Genomic DNA, 16,170 nt, shown 5'->3' with positions numbered 1-16,170 from the left:
CAAAGTTGAAAATTTTGCGTTACCTAACCTCACATTTGACCGTCAATAGAAATCCCTGCATAAAAGTCCCGAAAAATAGATTAAATTTCTGAAGGATTCCCTAAAGAAATTCCCGAAGGAATTTCTACAGAAACTCATACACAACTTTCTTCCACATTTTTTCGTGAAACTCTTGGGGGGATCCCAAGTGGAATTTCTGGATAAATTTGAAGTTTATATTCCTAATCACTTAACCTAATTTACAGCTCTATTGTCCACTAGGGCACTACGTGAGCGATTTCAATTGACAGCTGTACCTACAGATTGTACAGCGCCTAGATGTATTCTATTATACTTTATCGAACTGGTTGCCTTTCTGCTGCTTTCATTTTTCTACTCTTTACATGGTAGAATGATGAGCATAAGGATGATAGGTGGCCGTTGTTCCTTTCCAGTCCGATTGGTAGTTCATTATGAGTAGCAGTTCGCCGATGTCCAGGTATCCGGGTCCGTTTGAGCCATGGGGCTCAGAAGAGGGTCAGTGTCAGCCGCTCTCGGTGAAGAGCAACTAACGAAAAATTGCAAGTGCCGAGGCTGGGAATCAAACCCATGACCATCCGCATATGAAGCGAACGTCTCTCTCTCTTCTTGGCGTAACATCCTCAATGGGACAAAGCCTGCTTCTCAGCTTAGTGTTCTATGAGCACTTCCACAGTTATTAACTGAGAGCTTACTCTGCCAATGACCATTTTGCATGCGTATATCGTGTGGCAGGCACGAGGATACTCTATGCCCAAGGAAGTCAAGGAAATTTCCTTTACGAAAAGGTCCTGGACCCACCGGGAATCGAACCCGTCACCCTCAGCATGGTCATGCTGAATACCCGTGCGTTTACCGCCTCAGCTATAGGAAGCGAACGTGTGACCGGCAGTAAAAAATGGGAAGTTGTGGAAATTTCTGGTGAAATTCTTGGAAAAATTTTCAAAGTAACCCTCGTAGAAACTTTTGAACGAACATTTTAACACTTTCAAAAAAATGTGAAGGAATCTCTGAATAAATTTTCAAAAGAATCCCTGGAGGAATTTCTGCTTAATTTCATGGATATTTTTTGGAGAAAATGGAGGAATTTTAGAAGTAAATCATGCAAGATGCTTTGAAAAAATCTTTGTTGAATTTGTAGAATTGGAGGAATTTCTAAACAATTCCTAGAGAAATTTATAAATATGTAAATATCCGGAGGAATTTCTGAAGTATGTAATTCCTGGGCGAACTTCTCAACCAATATCTGAAATGATTTGTGAAAAATAATAAAGAATTGTGAAAAAAGAGAACAATTACAAGATTTGGACAGTGATGTCTCTTTGTAAATCAAACAAAACATTTTTCAATTATAGTTATGTAAATGGAATATATTGAGAATCACTTAACAAATGCCTAATATAATGTCCTCCTCCTGTCATCAATACTTTTCGATAAACGCATCCAAGAAGCTGTTCTTGTTGATCAGCTTGGTGGTGCACACCAAAAATTCCACATTGTTCTCGTCCTGCTGCGTAAGGAAACGCAACGCCGATATCTCGGCAAACGTGCACCCTCCAATGAAGAACACCACGATCACCCGAGGTATGTCCGACTGGGATATCTCCGAGGTGAACGAACCCCGTCGACTGGTGAGCGCCGTCGTCGGCTGGTAGTCCTCGAACGTTGGCCCCGGTAGAATTTCCGTTAGGATTTGCCATCCGTTGGGTTTAAGGTGTTGTTCGACGATTCGGATGGAAAGCGGAGCATAAACGCTGTGGACGTAGGTGATGTCCTTTGGGGATACTTCCTCCGGATGCTCGGCGGTTAGGTTTAGGGTTTTCCGGAGAACGGCGTACGTTCTGGTTCCAGTTTGGGTTTTTAGCAATCCGGCCTTTTCGAGGTTTCCGATTGTGAGGAGAACCTGAAGACCGTAGACCTGCACGAGTTCTCTCTTGTAGTATTCTAGAACTTTGGGTTTCAACCCGGAACCTGCTATAGATTGCATACACATAAGACGAAGGACATTCCGAAGAGGGGCTTGCTTCGCAATCTGATCTTCGATGAAAGGATTAGGCTTATCAACGTCCGAGCACATCATGAACTCTTGTTCACATCCGAGTTCATCCAGGAAATTATCCGACGAGATTACATCCTTGACGAGTTCCGCTATTTTCGTATGGGTGGCCAGCGATTGTTCGTTGGCTTTGATGTGCGGCAAACTTTCTACAAATTTCTTTAATTCTTGGATAGATTTCTCACCATGATTTTCATTGGCTCTCGAACGAATCGATTTGGCTAGCCGCGAAAGCACAGCTCCAACGGCATTGAAGTGCTTATCTCGAAGCTCGGCATAAAGCTGTTCTTTGGAATTCAATATAAACTGGCTCTTCTCGGTGGTCTTTTCCATGGAAAAGCCCTCTCCGGAGTTGAACTTTTCCGAGGGCAGATTAACGGTCGTATTGTTTATCCCGAATATTTCATCGATCAGACCTTCGTAGGTCAGTTGTGTCGCCAGGACACTCATCAGGTCAACCGATCGATCCAGTATGATCATTTGATCGATGACTCCTTTGTCGATGTTCGGCGCGGTCTGCTCTTCGTTCATCATGGTTTTGGTTAGCTCCCAAACACGCTGGGCGCAACTACCTATGCCATAGACCTTAGGAATTCGACCGTAGAGTTTTTGCAACGCCTGCAAGGCGCAGGCAGACTGATGCAAACAGGAAGTGTCCCGATCCAGATAAAGGTCTCTGAAAAGATGATACATGTTGTTAGTTTATGGACGAAACATGTCGGTATTGACGGATGTTTTCATATTGGGCCGTCCCTATTTTTGCAAAAGTTGGAAATGTTGAAAGTTCAATATTGCAAAACGATCGTTTCAGCTAAAAAACCATAATCCCAAAATTTGAAGTCCTTGAAGCCTTGAGATACGGCTAAGGCCCCACGGGGATTGAGTTCTCAAAAATTGTATGAGGTCACAATAATTATGAAATTGTTTCGATTTCAGGCCCCGTGGGGGGCCACTTAGCGTTGAGATTCATTCATTTATTTAGTTAACATCAAATTCATGATAATACTGAATCAACAATTTGCCGCCATAATACTCGATTTGCAGCTGCAGCTCTCCAACGTCGGCCACGCCCAACGCTCGCCAGATCACGCTCCACCTGGTCCGCCCTTCGTGCTCTCTGCGCTCCACGCCTTCTTGTACCAACCGGATGGTTAGCAAACACCAACTTTGCAGGGTTGTTGTCCGGCATTCTTGCAACATGCCCTGCCCACCGTACCCGTCCAGCTTTAGCCACTTTTAGGATGTTGGGTTCACCGTAGAGTGCAGCGAGCTCGTGGTTCATCCTTCTCCGCCACACACCGTTCTCCTGCACGTCGCCAAAGATCGTCCTGAACACGCATCGCTCTAAAACTCCCGAGTGCTTGCAGGTCCTCCTCGAGCATGGTCCATGTCTCGTGTCCGTAAAGGACCACCGGTCTTATTAGCGTTTTGTACATGTAGCACTTCTTCTGGAGCCCGTAGTAGATACGACTTCCACTGTTGATGCGTCTTCGTATTTCACGGCTAGCATTGTTGTCAGTCGTCAGTAGGGGTGCAAGATAGATTCCACCACCTCGAAGGCATCATCGTCTATAATCACATTAGTACCTAGACGGACCCGGTCGTGTTCGGTTCCGCCTACCAGCATGTACTTTGTTTTTGAGGCATTCACCACCAGTCCGACCTTTGCTGCTTCGCATTTCAGGCGGGCGTACAGTTCTGTCACCGTATCAAATGTTCTAGCAATAATGCCCATGTCGTCCGCGAAGCACACAAATTGACCGGATTTTGTGAAAATCATACCCGGATCATCGCATTACACCTTCTAGGGCGATGTTAGTAGGCAGGAGAGTCCGTCACCTTGTCGCAGTTCCCGGCGAGATTCGAATGAACTGGATAGTTCACCCGAAAACCTAACGCAGTTTTGCACACTGTCCATCATTGCTTTCATCAGTCTAGTCAGCTTTCCAGGAAAGCCGTTTTCGTCCATGCTTTTCCATACCTCTGTGCGGTCGAGCTTTAATATTGCTCATGAGACTCCTCCAGGAGATCCTTCTGGAATTCCTCCAGAAATCAACTTGGGAATCAGTCTATGTGGGGATTCCTTTAAGATTTCCTTTCGCGAGATCTTCAGATTCACTCCAAACTCGCTACAGATTCCTCTAGGAGTTTCTTCTGGGTTCCATCCGAGATTCCCTCAGTGATTTCTTCTGCGATTTTCCCGGGAATTCTTTCTGGGATAGCTACAGCGATTCCTTCCGTAGATATGCATTCCAGGATTCCTCCTGAAGTTTATGCTGGAAGATATTTTAGCGTTTATTCAAGATTCCTTAATAAGTTCTCTCTGAGATGGTTCCAGAAGTTTCATACGATAATCTAGGTCAGGGGTTTTCAGACATTTCAGCTCGGGGTGCACTTTTTGGAAATTAATCACTCCGCGGTGCACATGTTCAATATTGTTAAAAAACAATTCCAAATTCGTCAAAAAAGTTGTCGTATTTTTCATAGCAATTCTAAGGTGCATACACTCGTCATTAGATTTTTCCCCGCCAATTATGACACTGTCTTGCGTTTTTTCATCACTTATCGAAGCATTATGAAGTGACACAGTTATTCAACTTGGAATATTTCTTGCTCAGAATGTTTCTGGAAACTTTCAGACAAGATCTTTATAAATGTTGAATGAAATCTTGAGCCGACTTAGTAGTGTTTTGTTTTTAAGAACCTCGGTGAAGTTCTTCCAAGACTACTGAATTATTTCTAGCAGTAGCGGCTCGTAACCTCACTTTTTACCTGTTCAACGACTCAAAAACTGGAATTTGCGGAGAATTCAGGGTCAGAAATAAATTGAAAATGGACGGAAACGTCAATTCTCGTGATTTTCTACAAATTACGACTTAATTTGATGACAAAATTCAAGAATTAACGTTCGTTCGACAGGTAGGTTTGAGGTTAGGGAATCACCACTAGAAATTTTTTGATGGACGTTTTTCCAAGACTACAGGATTTCTGAAAAATTTCTAGACACTTGGCAGCTGTATTTTCAGAACTTTAGCATATATTGACAATATTTTTCATAAATTCCATCCAGGCACTCTTGTCAATTCGGAAGGAGTTGTGTGTTCACCTGATTTCGAGATCAGTGATAGACTTTTTCTCTGGTATTAAGCAAAGCCACAGAAATATTAATAAGATTTCTTCCGAGATTTTTTTTAGCGCATTCATTGAAGAAACATTGCAGATGCCTTGTAGGATAGGCACTTGTGAACATCCATTACGAGCTCTTGGAAAAATATGATATTTATTAGGAGAGTTTCGGCAGACTTGTTCCATGATTCTTCGCGAATATCTGAGTCGGGTTTTCCTTGGTTCAAGGTTAACTCGCCGGCTGGAATAATTGAAATTTTACTCTCAATCCCTTGGAGCACCTTACAATAGTTCAGTTGTTCTAATTAATTCGAATTATTTTCCATGAAATAGGTATCTAATGAATTTAAATTTAAACTTAAATATGCAAGACTTTTCTGAAGTGCTGCGGTGCACTTGTCATGGCTTCGCGGTGCACCAAGTGCACCGCGGTGCACGATCTGAAAACCGCTGTTCTAATTAATTCGAATTATTTTCCATGAAATAGGTATCTAATGAATTTAAATTTAAACTTAAATATGCAAGACTTTTCTGAAGTGCTGCGGTGCACTTGTCATGGCTTCGCGGTGCACCAAGTGCACCGCGGTGCACGATCTGAAAACCGCTGATCTAGGTTTTCTCCAGAGGTTCTTTCCAAGATTCTTCCAGGATTTCCACCGGACTAGGACTCATCCAGGAAATTCTTCCGGGATTCCTCCAGAAGTGGCTTTAGTTACTTGAGTAACTCTCCTTGGAATGCTTGCAAGAATTCCTTATTGAATTCCTCTAGATGTCAATCATGACAATCCTGTATTCAGAAAATCTTTCCAGGATTCCTTTGGAACTTCTTCTAGGATTCCTCCATTGATTTATTCCGGGATTCCTTCATTGACTTATTCCGGGATTCTTCCAGGAATTTCTTCAAGGATTCCTCCAGGAGCTTTTTCACGGATTCCTCCCATAGCTATTTCTGAAATCCCTTAATGATTTTCTACCAAGACTTCACCAAGAGTTTCTTCTGAAATCCCTCTAGAAGTTTCACCCGGGACTCCAGAATTTCATAAGTTTTTTCGATATTGCTTTAAGATTTTTTTTTTGCGGAATTCTTTCAGAATTCCTCATGGAGCTCCATCCGAGATTCCTTCAAAAACGTCGTGTGGGAATCTTCCAGGGACTGCTTCAAGGATTCCATCCGGGCTTCCTCCAGGAACTCCTACCGAGATTCCTGCAAGAGCTCCCTCTGAGATGGTTCCAGAAGTTTCTAACGATAATCTAGGTTTTCTCCAGAGGTTCTCTCCCAGATTCCTCCAGGATTTCACCCGGACTAAGACTCATCCAGGAACTTCTTCCGGGATTCCTTCATTGCCGCTGGAAGCATAATTGTCCCATGTGCATTTTTGACAATATTGAGATTTTGCAGCCCATGATCATGTATCATGGTGTACTATCATATAGGAAAATAAAAATAGGTAGTTTGTTCCAAAAATTGTTGGAAAAATGCAACGCCGATTTGTCACATTCTAAAAAGTGAACACATAAGCGTCACGTTTCATTGGAAATCCTATGGAGCTTCAAATTCGCTCAAATTCAAAATTGGTTGATGTTAGAACACGATTTGGCACTTGTACTTCATAGTTGAGAAAATTTACTTTTTCGAACTTTGGACGCGATTTTCTCGATTGTCTGTTTTTGCACATGGGACATTTATGCGTCCACCGGCAGTTCAGGAGTGGCTTTAGTTACTGTAGGGGCTTTCTTTGGAATGCTTCCAGGAATTCCTTATTGAATTCTTCTAGGTGTTTCCTCTGGGATTCCTTAAGTTGCTCTTCGTAGCTGGAACTTCTCCAAGAGTTCTTTCTTCATCCTGGAATTTCTTCCAGGATTCCTCCATTGACTTATTCCGGGATTCTTCCAGGAATTTCTTCAAGGATTCCTCCAGGAGCTTTTTCACAGGTTCCTCCCATAGTTGTTTCTGAAATTCTTTCATGGTTTTCTACCAAAACTTCAGTGATAGTTTTTTCTGATATCTCTCCAGAAATTTCACCCGGTATTTCTTCCGGCCATACGCCGCTGTTTGTCACGCCGCCAAATTTCATTTTTCGCGCCGGTGATCAGTGCACGAACAAAATTAAGTTTATATAAAGTTAAGATATAAAATTCCCCCGATCACTATCATAAAAGTTTGACTGCAACAATTTATTTCCCATCATTGATTATCTCATCTGGAAATGTAATATTTACGATCATTAGCGAAAGAGAAAATCGATTATTCATATTCGGTTACTTTTGCAGTTATAGACGGTAGTCAGAACCATGAGATTATCCAAAAATGCATCGTGTTTTGAAAAAGTACTATTAAGAGAATATAAATAAAAAAACAATTACTAAAGAATTTGCCCTTATGAGATAAAACATGAAAACAGTACGTTCTAACAATTTGAAGTCTGGTCATTGCAACGATGGTCTGGCTATTTTTCTTTCTTTCTATTGTTCTGGACAAATTCTGAAGAAGCCTTATTAAGAACTTCTGAAGAAATTCAAATGGAATATCAGAGTGTCCATTCAAATACGAATTCAATGATTTTTTTAAAATTTTGTTATTAGATTTCATTAGAACAATAACATTATTTACATCTCTGTAGAAGTTTTTTTCAGAGATTCTTCTAGAAAGATTCAGGGATGACTACAGGATTGTTTTTTTTTTTCAATCAGAAGATCTCTCAGGAAGATCTCGACAGAAGTACCTTCAGAGAAAACTCCAGCAATACCTTTAGGAATTCTTTCTGGAAGATTCAGGGATGCCTTCTAGAGATACATCAGAGATGCATCCAGAAGATCCTCAAGGTCTGAGAGTTCATTCAGGGATTCCTTCTGAAGTTCCATCAGGAATTCCTATAAACGTTTCTTTAGAAACTAGTGCAGAAGTTCCCTCAGAGATTCCTCCAGGACATTCTTCACAAATTCCTCTAGAATTCCAACAAGGGATTTCTCCTGACGTTTTGTAGGGATCGCTCAAGGAGATCCTTCAGGGATCACTCCGGGAGTTTTATCAAGGCTTCCTACAAGATTTCCTATTAGCATCCCTCCTGAAATTCCTTCGGGGAATCCTCTTGGAATTACTTCGGGATGCCTAGAAAATTTTTCAGAGATTCTTTCAGGAGTTCTTTCCAGGATTGCTTCAGAAGCTCCTTCGATGATCTCTCCAGGAGTTCGTTAAGGGATCCTAATAGCTTCAAGAGGGATGCCTCCAGGTGTTCAATAGTAATTCTTTCAGAAGCTTATTTAAACAGGAGTTCGCTCAAGTATCCTTCCAGAAGTCCTTTCAGAGATTCTTTCAGGAGGATTCATAAAAGCCTCGAGAATTCCGTAAAAAGTTTCTTCAGGAATTCCTGCAGGAGGTCTTTAAAAATTAGTCTAGGGGGTCCTTCAGAGATTCCTCCAGGAGTTTCAGAGATTCTTGCAGATGTTTATTCAGAGATTCCTCTAGAATTTCTTCAGGGATTCCTACCGAAGTTCTTTCAAAAATCTCTCCAGGAGTTCCTTCAGAGAGTCTTATAGGAGGATCGAAGGATACCTGCAGGAGAATTCAGGGATTCCCCCAGAAGTTTATTCAGGGATTCCTATATAAGAGTTCCTTCTAAGATTCCTTTAGAATATCCTTAGAGGATTTTTCGAGAAGTTTCTTTAGGGATTCTTCCAGGAGTTCTTCCAGGGAACGCTGCTGGGGTTTTTTCAGATTGTAGATTAAAATTGAGAATTTTCCAGGAGGACTCACGGATGCCTCCATGAGTTACATCAGAGATCTTTCCAGAAGCTCATTCCGGAATTCCCACAGGAGTTCCTTCAGGGTATTTTGTAGAAGTTTCTTCAATAAATTCCTTAGGATATAATCACGCATATCTTCCGGATTTTCTTGAGGGATCTTTTATGGAGTTTCTACGAGAATTCCTCCAGAATGTCCTTCTGGAGTTCCTCCAGGAATTCCCCCTACCCGGAAAGATTCCCTCCGAAAGATTCCGCTAAAAATCCTTCGAGAATTCCGCCTGGAAATCCTCCGGACATTCCTACCAGAATTCCTTCGGAAATTCCCCCTGGAATTCCTGCAGGGATTTCTCCTGTACTTTCTTCGGGGATTCCTCCTGGACTTCCTTCACGGGTTCCCCTGGACTTCCTTAGAGGATTCCTCCTGGAATTCCTTCGGTAATTCCTCCTGGAATATCTACGGAGATTCCTCCTTTAGTTCCTTCGGGAATTTCTCCTGGAATTTTTTCGGGGATTTATCTTGGAATTCCCTTCTAGATTTTCTTTCGGAGTTTCCTCCTAGACTTCGTTTGAGAATTCCTCCTAAAATCCTTTCGAAGATTTCTCCTAACATTCCGTCGGAGATTCCTCCTGAAATATCGTTGATGATTTCTCTTAGAACTCCTTCGGAGATTCCTCCTGGATTTCCTTCAGAGATTCCTCTTAGAATTCCTCCAGGAGTCATCCTGGAATTTCTACGATGATCTCTCCTAGAATTTCTTTGGAGATTCATCCTGAAATTCGTTCGGCGATTTCACTTGGAATCCCTTCGGGGATTTCTCCTAGAGTTCCTTTGGGGATTCCTGCTGGAATTCCTTTGGAGATTTCTCCTGAACTTACTATGGGGATTCCTCTTGAAAATACTTCGATTATTCCGATTTTCGTCAGGGATTCCCTCTGGGATTCCTTCAGGGATTTCTACTGTAATTTCTTCGGGAATTTCACCTGAAATGCCTTCAGGAAACCCTTCTGGACTTCCTTCAGGGATTCCTATTGGAATGCCTTCGGGGACTCCTTCTGGAATTAATTCGAAGGTTCCTCCTAGAATTTCTTCGGGCATTCCTCCGGGAATTCCTTCGGAGATTCCTCCTTGAATTCTTTGGGAGATTCCGTGTGGATATCCTTTGGGGAATCCTCCCTGAGTTTTTTCTGGGATTTCTCCTGGAATTCCTTCGGGAATTCCTCCTGATATTCCATCGGGGATTTCTCATGAAATTCATGCGGGAATTCCCATAGGAATTTTTGCGGAGATCCCTCCTGAATTTCCTTCGGAGTTTCCTCTTAGAATTCTTCTGGTGACTCCTTCAGTGATTAGAACTTCTTAGAACTCCATCGAGAATTTCATCTGGTAGTCTTTCGGGGATTCCTCTTGGAATTCCTTCGGTGATTTCTCCTAGAATTCCCTCAGGAGTTTCTCCTGGAACTCATTCAGAGGTTCCTTCTTGATATTTTTCGTTAATTCCTCCTAGAAATCCTTTGGGGTTTTTTTCCTCGGATTCCCCTGGAATTTCCCACTATAGTTTGTTTTGGGATTCCTGCTGGAATTGCTTACTGGATTATAGCTGGAATTCCTTTGGGATTCGTGCTGGAGTCCTTCGGGGATTCCTCTTTAAAATTCATCCACTGGTTCTTCATGAAATTCTTTCGAGGATTTCTCCTGAATATTTTTCGATGGTTCTTTATGGATTTCTTCGCGAATTCCGTTTGCAAATTATTTTTGGAATTCCTTCGGGGATTCTTCCTGGACTTCCTTCTTGAATTCCTTCTGAAATTCTTTCGGTAATTCCTTGTGATATTCCGTCGTGGATTCCACCTGGAATTCCTTCGAGATTTTCGTATTGAATTTCTTCAGTAATTTCTCTTAGAATTCCTTCGAAAATTTCTCCTGGAGTTTAGGGAGTATTCCTAGAGTTCATTAGGGAATTTCTTCTTGAATTTCTTTGAAGATACCTCCTGGATTTCCTATGGGGGTTCGACTTGGAATTCCTTCGGGATTTCCTCTTGAAAAACCTTTGAGGGTTCTGCTTGGAATTCCATCGGAGATTCCTCCCGGAATTCCTTAGGCGGTTCCCCCTGGGATTCCTGATGGGATTTTTCCTGTATTCTCTTCAAGATTCCTCCTAGACTTCCTGCGAAAATTCCTCCTGGATTTTCTTCGACGATTCTTCCTGGAATTCCTTCGGATATTATTCCTAGAATTATTTCGGTGATACTTTCTGGACTTCCTTCGAAGGTTTCTCCTTAAATTTCTTCGAGGATTCCTTCAGATATTTTGTCGGGAATCTCTCCTGGAATTCCTTCGGGATTTTCTTTTGGAATACCTTTGGTGATTACTCTTCAATTTTCTTCCAAGATTCCTCCTGGAATTCCTTCTGGGATTTCTCCTGCTATTCCATTGGAGATTCCTTCTGAAATTTGCTCTTGGAGTTCTTTTGGAGATTCGCCTTTTTGAGTTATTTCGGAGATTCCTCCTGGATTTTTTTCGGGAACCCCTCACGGAATTCCTTTGGAGATTCCTATTAGAATTCCTTCAGAGATTGCTGCTGGAATGTCTTCGAGAATTTCTCGTGGAATTCTTTCGGCGATTCCTCCTAGAATTCTCTCAGGAATTTTTCCTGTAATTCCTTTAGATTCCTTCTGGGTGTTTTTCGTTGAATCCTTCTAGAATTCCATCGGGGATTCCTCCTGGAAGTCTCTTGGGGATTTCTGCTGTAATTCCCTTTGGATTAGTGCTTGAATACATTTGGGGTATCCCTCTGGAATTCCTTTGGGAATTCTTCATGGATTTCCTTCTGGACTTCCTCGAAAATTCAAATCAGGTATTTCTTCAGAAGTTTCTGCAGGGATTTCTCTAAGAGAGATTCTCGTACCACCAGAGATTCCTGCAGAAGTTCCTTCAGGGTTTCATACAGCATTTTCTGCAGATTAGTCCAGAATTTTCTTCATGGAATCCTCCAGGAGTTTCTTGGAGGCTCCTCCTAGATTTCCTTCTGAGATTCCTCCCTGAAATCTTACGGGGATTCTTTAGTGTACATAGTGCGACCTTATTATCAAATTTGATAGCTTTTGAAGGTTCTAAGAAAACAAAATAAAAACTGTAGTAAAATCGAGCTCAGACTACAAACTCTAGAGCGTAATGAAAACTATTCTTTGCTTTGCTAATGTTTACATTATGGTAAAATTTTGGCCACGCCGATTCACGCCGCCGCCGAAAGCTGCCACCGGCGTGACGCCGATGACGCCGCCGCCGCCGAGAAAAATATAGTCGGCGCACAGGCCTGAGAGTGTGGCCGACCCACTTCCACTTTCGCTCCAGAATTTCTGTTGCTATCGGCTTTTGATGACATTTCAGAGACGAACCAGCCAAGGGCTGAAAGTCTCTCTAATAAAGACAAATCAATCAATCAATCAATTTTGATGACATCGATGATGGAGTTCCACGTTGGAGATCCACCATGCACACAACAGGTTCCACTGGCGTACCGTGCCATGCCCTAATACCGTGACCTTAAGGATGCTCTTCACTTCAAAGAGCCCTGTAAAAATCAATTATCCGTGTTTCTTGATTTTTCAAACGCTATATTATATTGGTTATTCTGTGTATTATGTATAATAAATATAATTAATAATATTCCAAATGTTTAAACCATTGTTAACCGTTATGTGGCCGGCAAATTTTTTGCTTTTTTCTACACCGTGTATTTTAAATGGGTGCTGGGTACCCGGGTACCCTGCCGGCCACATAAGGGTTAAAAATAAAATGGTAAAACATAGCATTGTGCCTAATACCGTGTATGTGACCCGCGTACATTGGTGGTCCTTTGAATCATCATCATTCATAAAGTAAAAAAGTATCAATAATATTTTCAGCTTGCAGTTTTAGCCGAAACACGGTATTTGAAACACAAAAGGAACCATGCCCTAATACCGTGTATTGGTACTTCGCACTCACATTTTGTGAATATTTTTAATTGCTTGTTTTTGTAAATATGTGCCAAATTTATTACGCCTAACTTAAGAAGGTTTATTATGCTAATGATTGAATTAGTTACTTAGTTAAAAAAATAATACACTTAGTAAAATATTTGAGTTTTTTGTCAAATACACGGTATTAGGAGGCACACGGTATTAGGGCATGGCACGGTACAGCAGCACAGATTTCACGTTTGAGCAGCTTTTTTCATGGAGCATCTGATGTGCAGAATAAGCTCGATGATCTTGTCGATCGCTCCTCAGGGTTGCTTTTGCGAAATACATATTGCTTAAACTAAGTATTTTTAACGCTAGCACTTACTTGTAGGCATCCTTCAGTTCCATCGACAGCAGATCATTATCGAACGGGAAAAAGTCACATTTGAACTCTCCGATGTGCGCGAGACTTCCCAGAACGCCCTTCACTTGAAGCCGCTTTTCGCAGAGGAACGATTTCTTGGGCACAAAGTAGAGATAGTATTCCTTCTTGGAAACTGGAAGTATTGAATTAAACTTGATAGAATATAATCCTCAATTTGAACTATAAAGCATACTTTTCTTCTTCCGCTCCTCTTCGTGAATATTGTTGGCAATGTAGTCCATCAGCGTTTGATTGGGTCGAGTGATGAAGATAATGTTCTTTACATCGATGTCGGTCCAAGGTTCCGGCCGAAGGGCGTACATTTTCGTAACGTGATGCTCCTTGAGAAAGGTGTAACGGGCTACCAGCCCTACTGGACCGCCCAGCGATTCATCCCATACGATTGCCTGTAAAGGGGAATCAATGAGAATGAGAGATGGGTACGCCCCAATTTTTTTTGTAACTTTCGGAGTTCCTACCTTAGTTCCTTCGCAGCGATCTAGAATTTCAACCAGGTCCCGAACTGCGGCTTCTTGCAGTAGTTGGACGTTGGCACGTCCGCCCGTTAGGTGATTGAACATTTTGAGCACTATTTTTTAAATAAATTACAACAAATACAACTGTTTTCCCCTGGAAAAGCAGAGATGAATCACAAAAATTGATTTGTTTTGGTTTCTGATAAGAGATTTGTTGTGACAGCAAAACAGCTGTAGCATGGGTGGGCTAACATGGCGTGCCACCCACTTTTGCAGCAAATTTTGACAGGGAAGCATAAATCCGTGAACGCACTCCAGTGTGTTACGATTGCGTAAATCAATCAAAACTTTCAAGCATGTGAAATTCGCGAAAATAAACATCGTTTCTTGTCTTTAAAAAATATCAGATAAAAACAGTAAAATTGCATATAAAACAGTGATAATTAACGCACACGGAAGATGTCGACCTTACTGCCAAAACCACCGAATCCGGAGGACAAGCCCAATGCGGATGCACCAAAATCAACCGGAGTCTTCTTTCCCAATGCCGATCTGGATGAGATAGCGAAGCATTTCATTGGCAACAACACCCGGTAAGTACATCGATTATATTCTATCATCGCCAATCAAATCCACTAGCCAAAATCCCACGCACACAGGTTCCGCGAGAACATCATCATTCCCAAGATGTACGGTGCGGTGCAGATCAAAACCAACGAGGAGAAGCTGGTGGAAGCGGCGTTCGAGAGCTGCGCTTTCAAGTCGTTGATGAGTTGCGTGCTGGGCTACGGGTTGGGTGCCGCCATCGGGCTGTTCAGCTCGTCGGTCAATCCGAACATTGCCGACCCGCTGGCCGGGGAGAAGCAGCAGACGGCTCGGGAGATTTTCCGGGAGATGCGACAGGCCACGCACTCGTATGGTAAGAACTTTGCCGTCATCGGGGCGGTGTTTGCCGCCGTGGAGTGCGTGATCGAATCGGTAAGTGATTTCCTCCGTAATTGTAATTTCAGTCTAATCATGATCAAAACATTTCAGAAAAGAGGAGTCTCCGACTGGAAGAATGGCACATATGCAGGAGCTGTAACCGGCGGGTTGATTGGCTTGCGAGGTTCGTTTTGTGAACTAACATTTAAGAATTTTGATTGCTCACGAATGCGATTTCCTTTTCAGCTGGCGTCAAGGCGGGAATTTTTGGAGCAGCTGGTTTTGCCGCATTCTCAACAGTTATCGATTACTACATGAGACATCGATAGGCCCTCGAAGAGTTTTATTAAGATATTCAAGTTTAAAACTGTAGTTTATAGAAAGAAACTGCCTTGCTGGCAGTTTAAGCTGTAATAAATTGAAATAAAGTTCAATTCAAAAATCAAAACTTTGTTCCGTTCTCTGACAAACATATGGCGCGAAAAGAACCATGCGCCTCCATGGACGACCGTGTGAGTTATTACACACAAAAGCTCGCAAGGGAGCGAGCTTTTCATCGCATCATCACTACAACAGGCACTCACGGCGCGATGAAAATTCGTGTGCTCTCTCTTCGTCTTTTTGATAAGCGGGTACGCATTGACGACGGCTGATGCCACCCACCACCCACCGCTGCGAGCATATGAAACAGAATGCTTTAAAGCGCAAACAAGTGATGGCAGCTAGGGGTGCGCAAATTAAAATCGTTCCTATTTTGGAAATGTTTTGAGCTTTTATTATAATTTTAAGCCGTGTGTTCGACTCAGTCCTATTTTAAAGGCCTAAGGGCAAGGTTGTTAGAGTACACAGATGGCATTAAAGATTATTTCTGTGGTCACAATATCCTAGGTCACAATATGTACATATGCGAGGTGGCACCGGAGTCGACTGTCCAAATTTTTAATTGCTTCCGATTCTGGGAAATCATAAACGCAAACGGTGAATTTTACATAATTTGATCACTAAATCGTTCAGAAATAACTGCAGACATGGATTCCTTCAGGTTTTTTACAGGAATTCCTACATAAATTCTTTCATAAATTCGTTAAGAAAGCTCTCGTGGCATTTCCCAAGAAATTCCTCATGGGATTGCTTCCGGGATTCCTCACGGAGTTTTTGTTTCAGATTTTCAGGATTTTTTCAGGAATTCTTCCGGGGATTTCTCCAGGAACTCCCCAAGGGCTTACTACATTCAGGGCGCAAAATGTTCATAATCATTGACTGAAAACAGCACGAATTTGAATGATTCTGCACTGAATATTCAAAACAAACAAATTAATTTTCGCTCTCCCTCTTCACACAGTCGTAGTCATTGAATATGAAGCCGATCGAGAAACATCTTCATAATTACCTACGTTTATAACTACCGTGGGGTGCCCTAATTTCGCGCGGGTCCAAATTTCGCTAACTGATAATAT

The 16,170-nt window shown here is 42.1% G+C and overlaps 2 protein-coding genes across 2 annotated transcripts; one reads left to right on the top strand and one right to left on the bottom strand.

Annotated features, from left to right (window-relative positions):
- Positions 1 to 1,367: 1,367 nt before the first annotated feature.
- On the bottom strand, positions 1,368 to 14,020 carry LOC109409555 (vacuolar protein sorting-associated protein 33A). Its single transcript, XM_019682991.3, has 4 exons — positions 13,793 to 14,020; positions 13,507 to 13,720; positions 13,275 to 13,446; positions 1,368 to 2,750 (listed from the first exon to the last, which is right to left on the bottom strand). The coding sequence occupies exons 1-4, from the start codon at positions 13,892 to 13,894 to the stop codon at positions 1,439 to 1,441; spliced, it is 1,800 nt and encodes a 599-aa protein (XP_019538536.2). The 5' UTR covers positions 13,895 to 14,020; the 3' UTR covers positions 1,368 to 1,438.
- Positions 14,021 to 14,105: 85 nt separating this feature from the next.
- LOC109423378 (mitochondrial import inner membrane translocase subunit Tim22) lies at positions 14,106 to 15,161 on the top strand. The gene is made up of 4 exons (XM_019698369.3): positions 14,106 to 14,382; positions 14,449 to 14,767; positions 14,825 to 14,897; positions 14,960 to 15,161. The coding sequence occupies exons 1-4, from the start codon at positions 14,249 to 14,251 to the stop codon at positions 15,040 to 15,042; spliced, it is 609 nt and encodes a 202-aa protein (XP_019553914.2). The 5' UTR covers positions 14,106 to 14,248; the 3' UTR covers positions 15,043 to 15,161.
- Positions 15,162 to 16,170: the final 1,009 nt, after the last annotated feature.

This window comes from Aedes albopictus, unplaced genomic scaffold, assembly GCF_035046485.1.
Source record: "Aedes albopictus strain Foshan unplaced genomic scaffold, AalbF5 HiC_scaffold_646, whole genome shotgun sequence".
In the NCBI taxonomy this organism is placed as follows: Eukaryota; Metazoa; Arthropoda; class Insecta; order Diptera; family Culicidae; genus Aedes; species Aedes albopictus.
Note: the sequence above shows the minus strand (reverse complement) of the source record. Positions and strands in the feature narration are given on the sequence as shown.

Coding starts and splice junctions, on each gene's coding strand:
- LOC109409555 (XM_019682991.3), bottom strand. CDS start 13,894: ATGTTCAATCACCTAACGGGCGGACGTGCCAACGTCCAACTACTGCAA. Junction 13,721..13,792: donor ATCGCTGCGAAGGAACTAAG/GTAGGAACTCCG, acceptor TCCCCTTTACAG/GCAATCGTATGGGATGAATC. Junction 13,447..13,506: donor AGAGGAGCGGAAGAAGAAAA/GTATGCTTTATA, acceptor CAATACTTCCAG/TTTCCAAGAAGGAATACTAT.
- LOC109423378 (XM_019698369.3), top strand. CDS start 14,249: ATGTCGACCTTACTGCCAAAACCACCGAATCCGGAGGACAAGCCCAAT. Junction 14,383..14,448: donor TTCATTGGCAACAACACCCG/GTAAGTACATCG, acceptor CCACGCACACAG/GTTCCGCGAGAACATCATCA. Junction 14,898..14,959: donor CGGGTTGATTGGCTTGCGAG/GTTCGTTTTGTG, acceptor TTTCCTTTTCAG/CTGGCGTCAAGGCGGGAATT.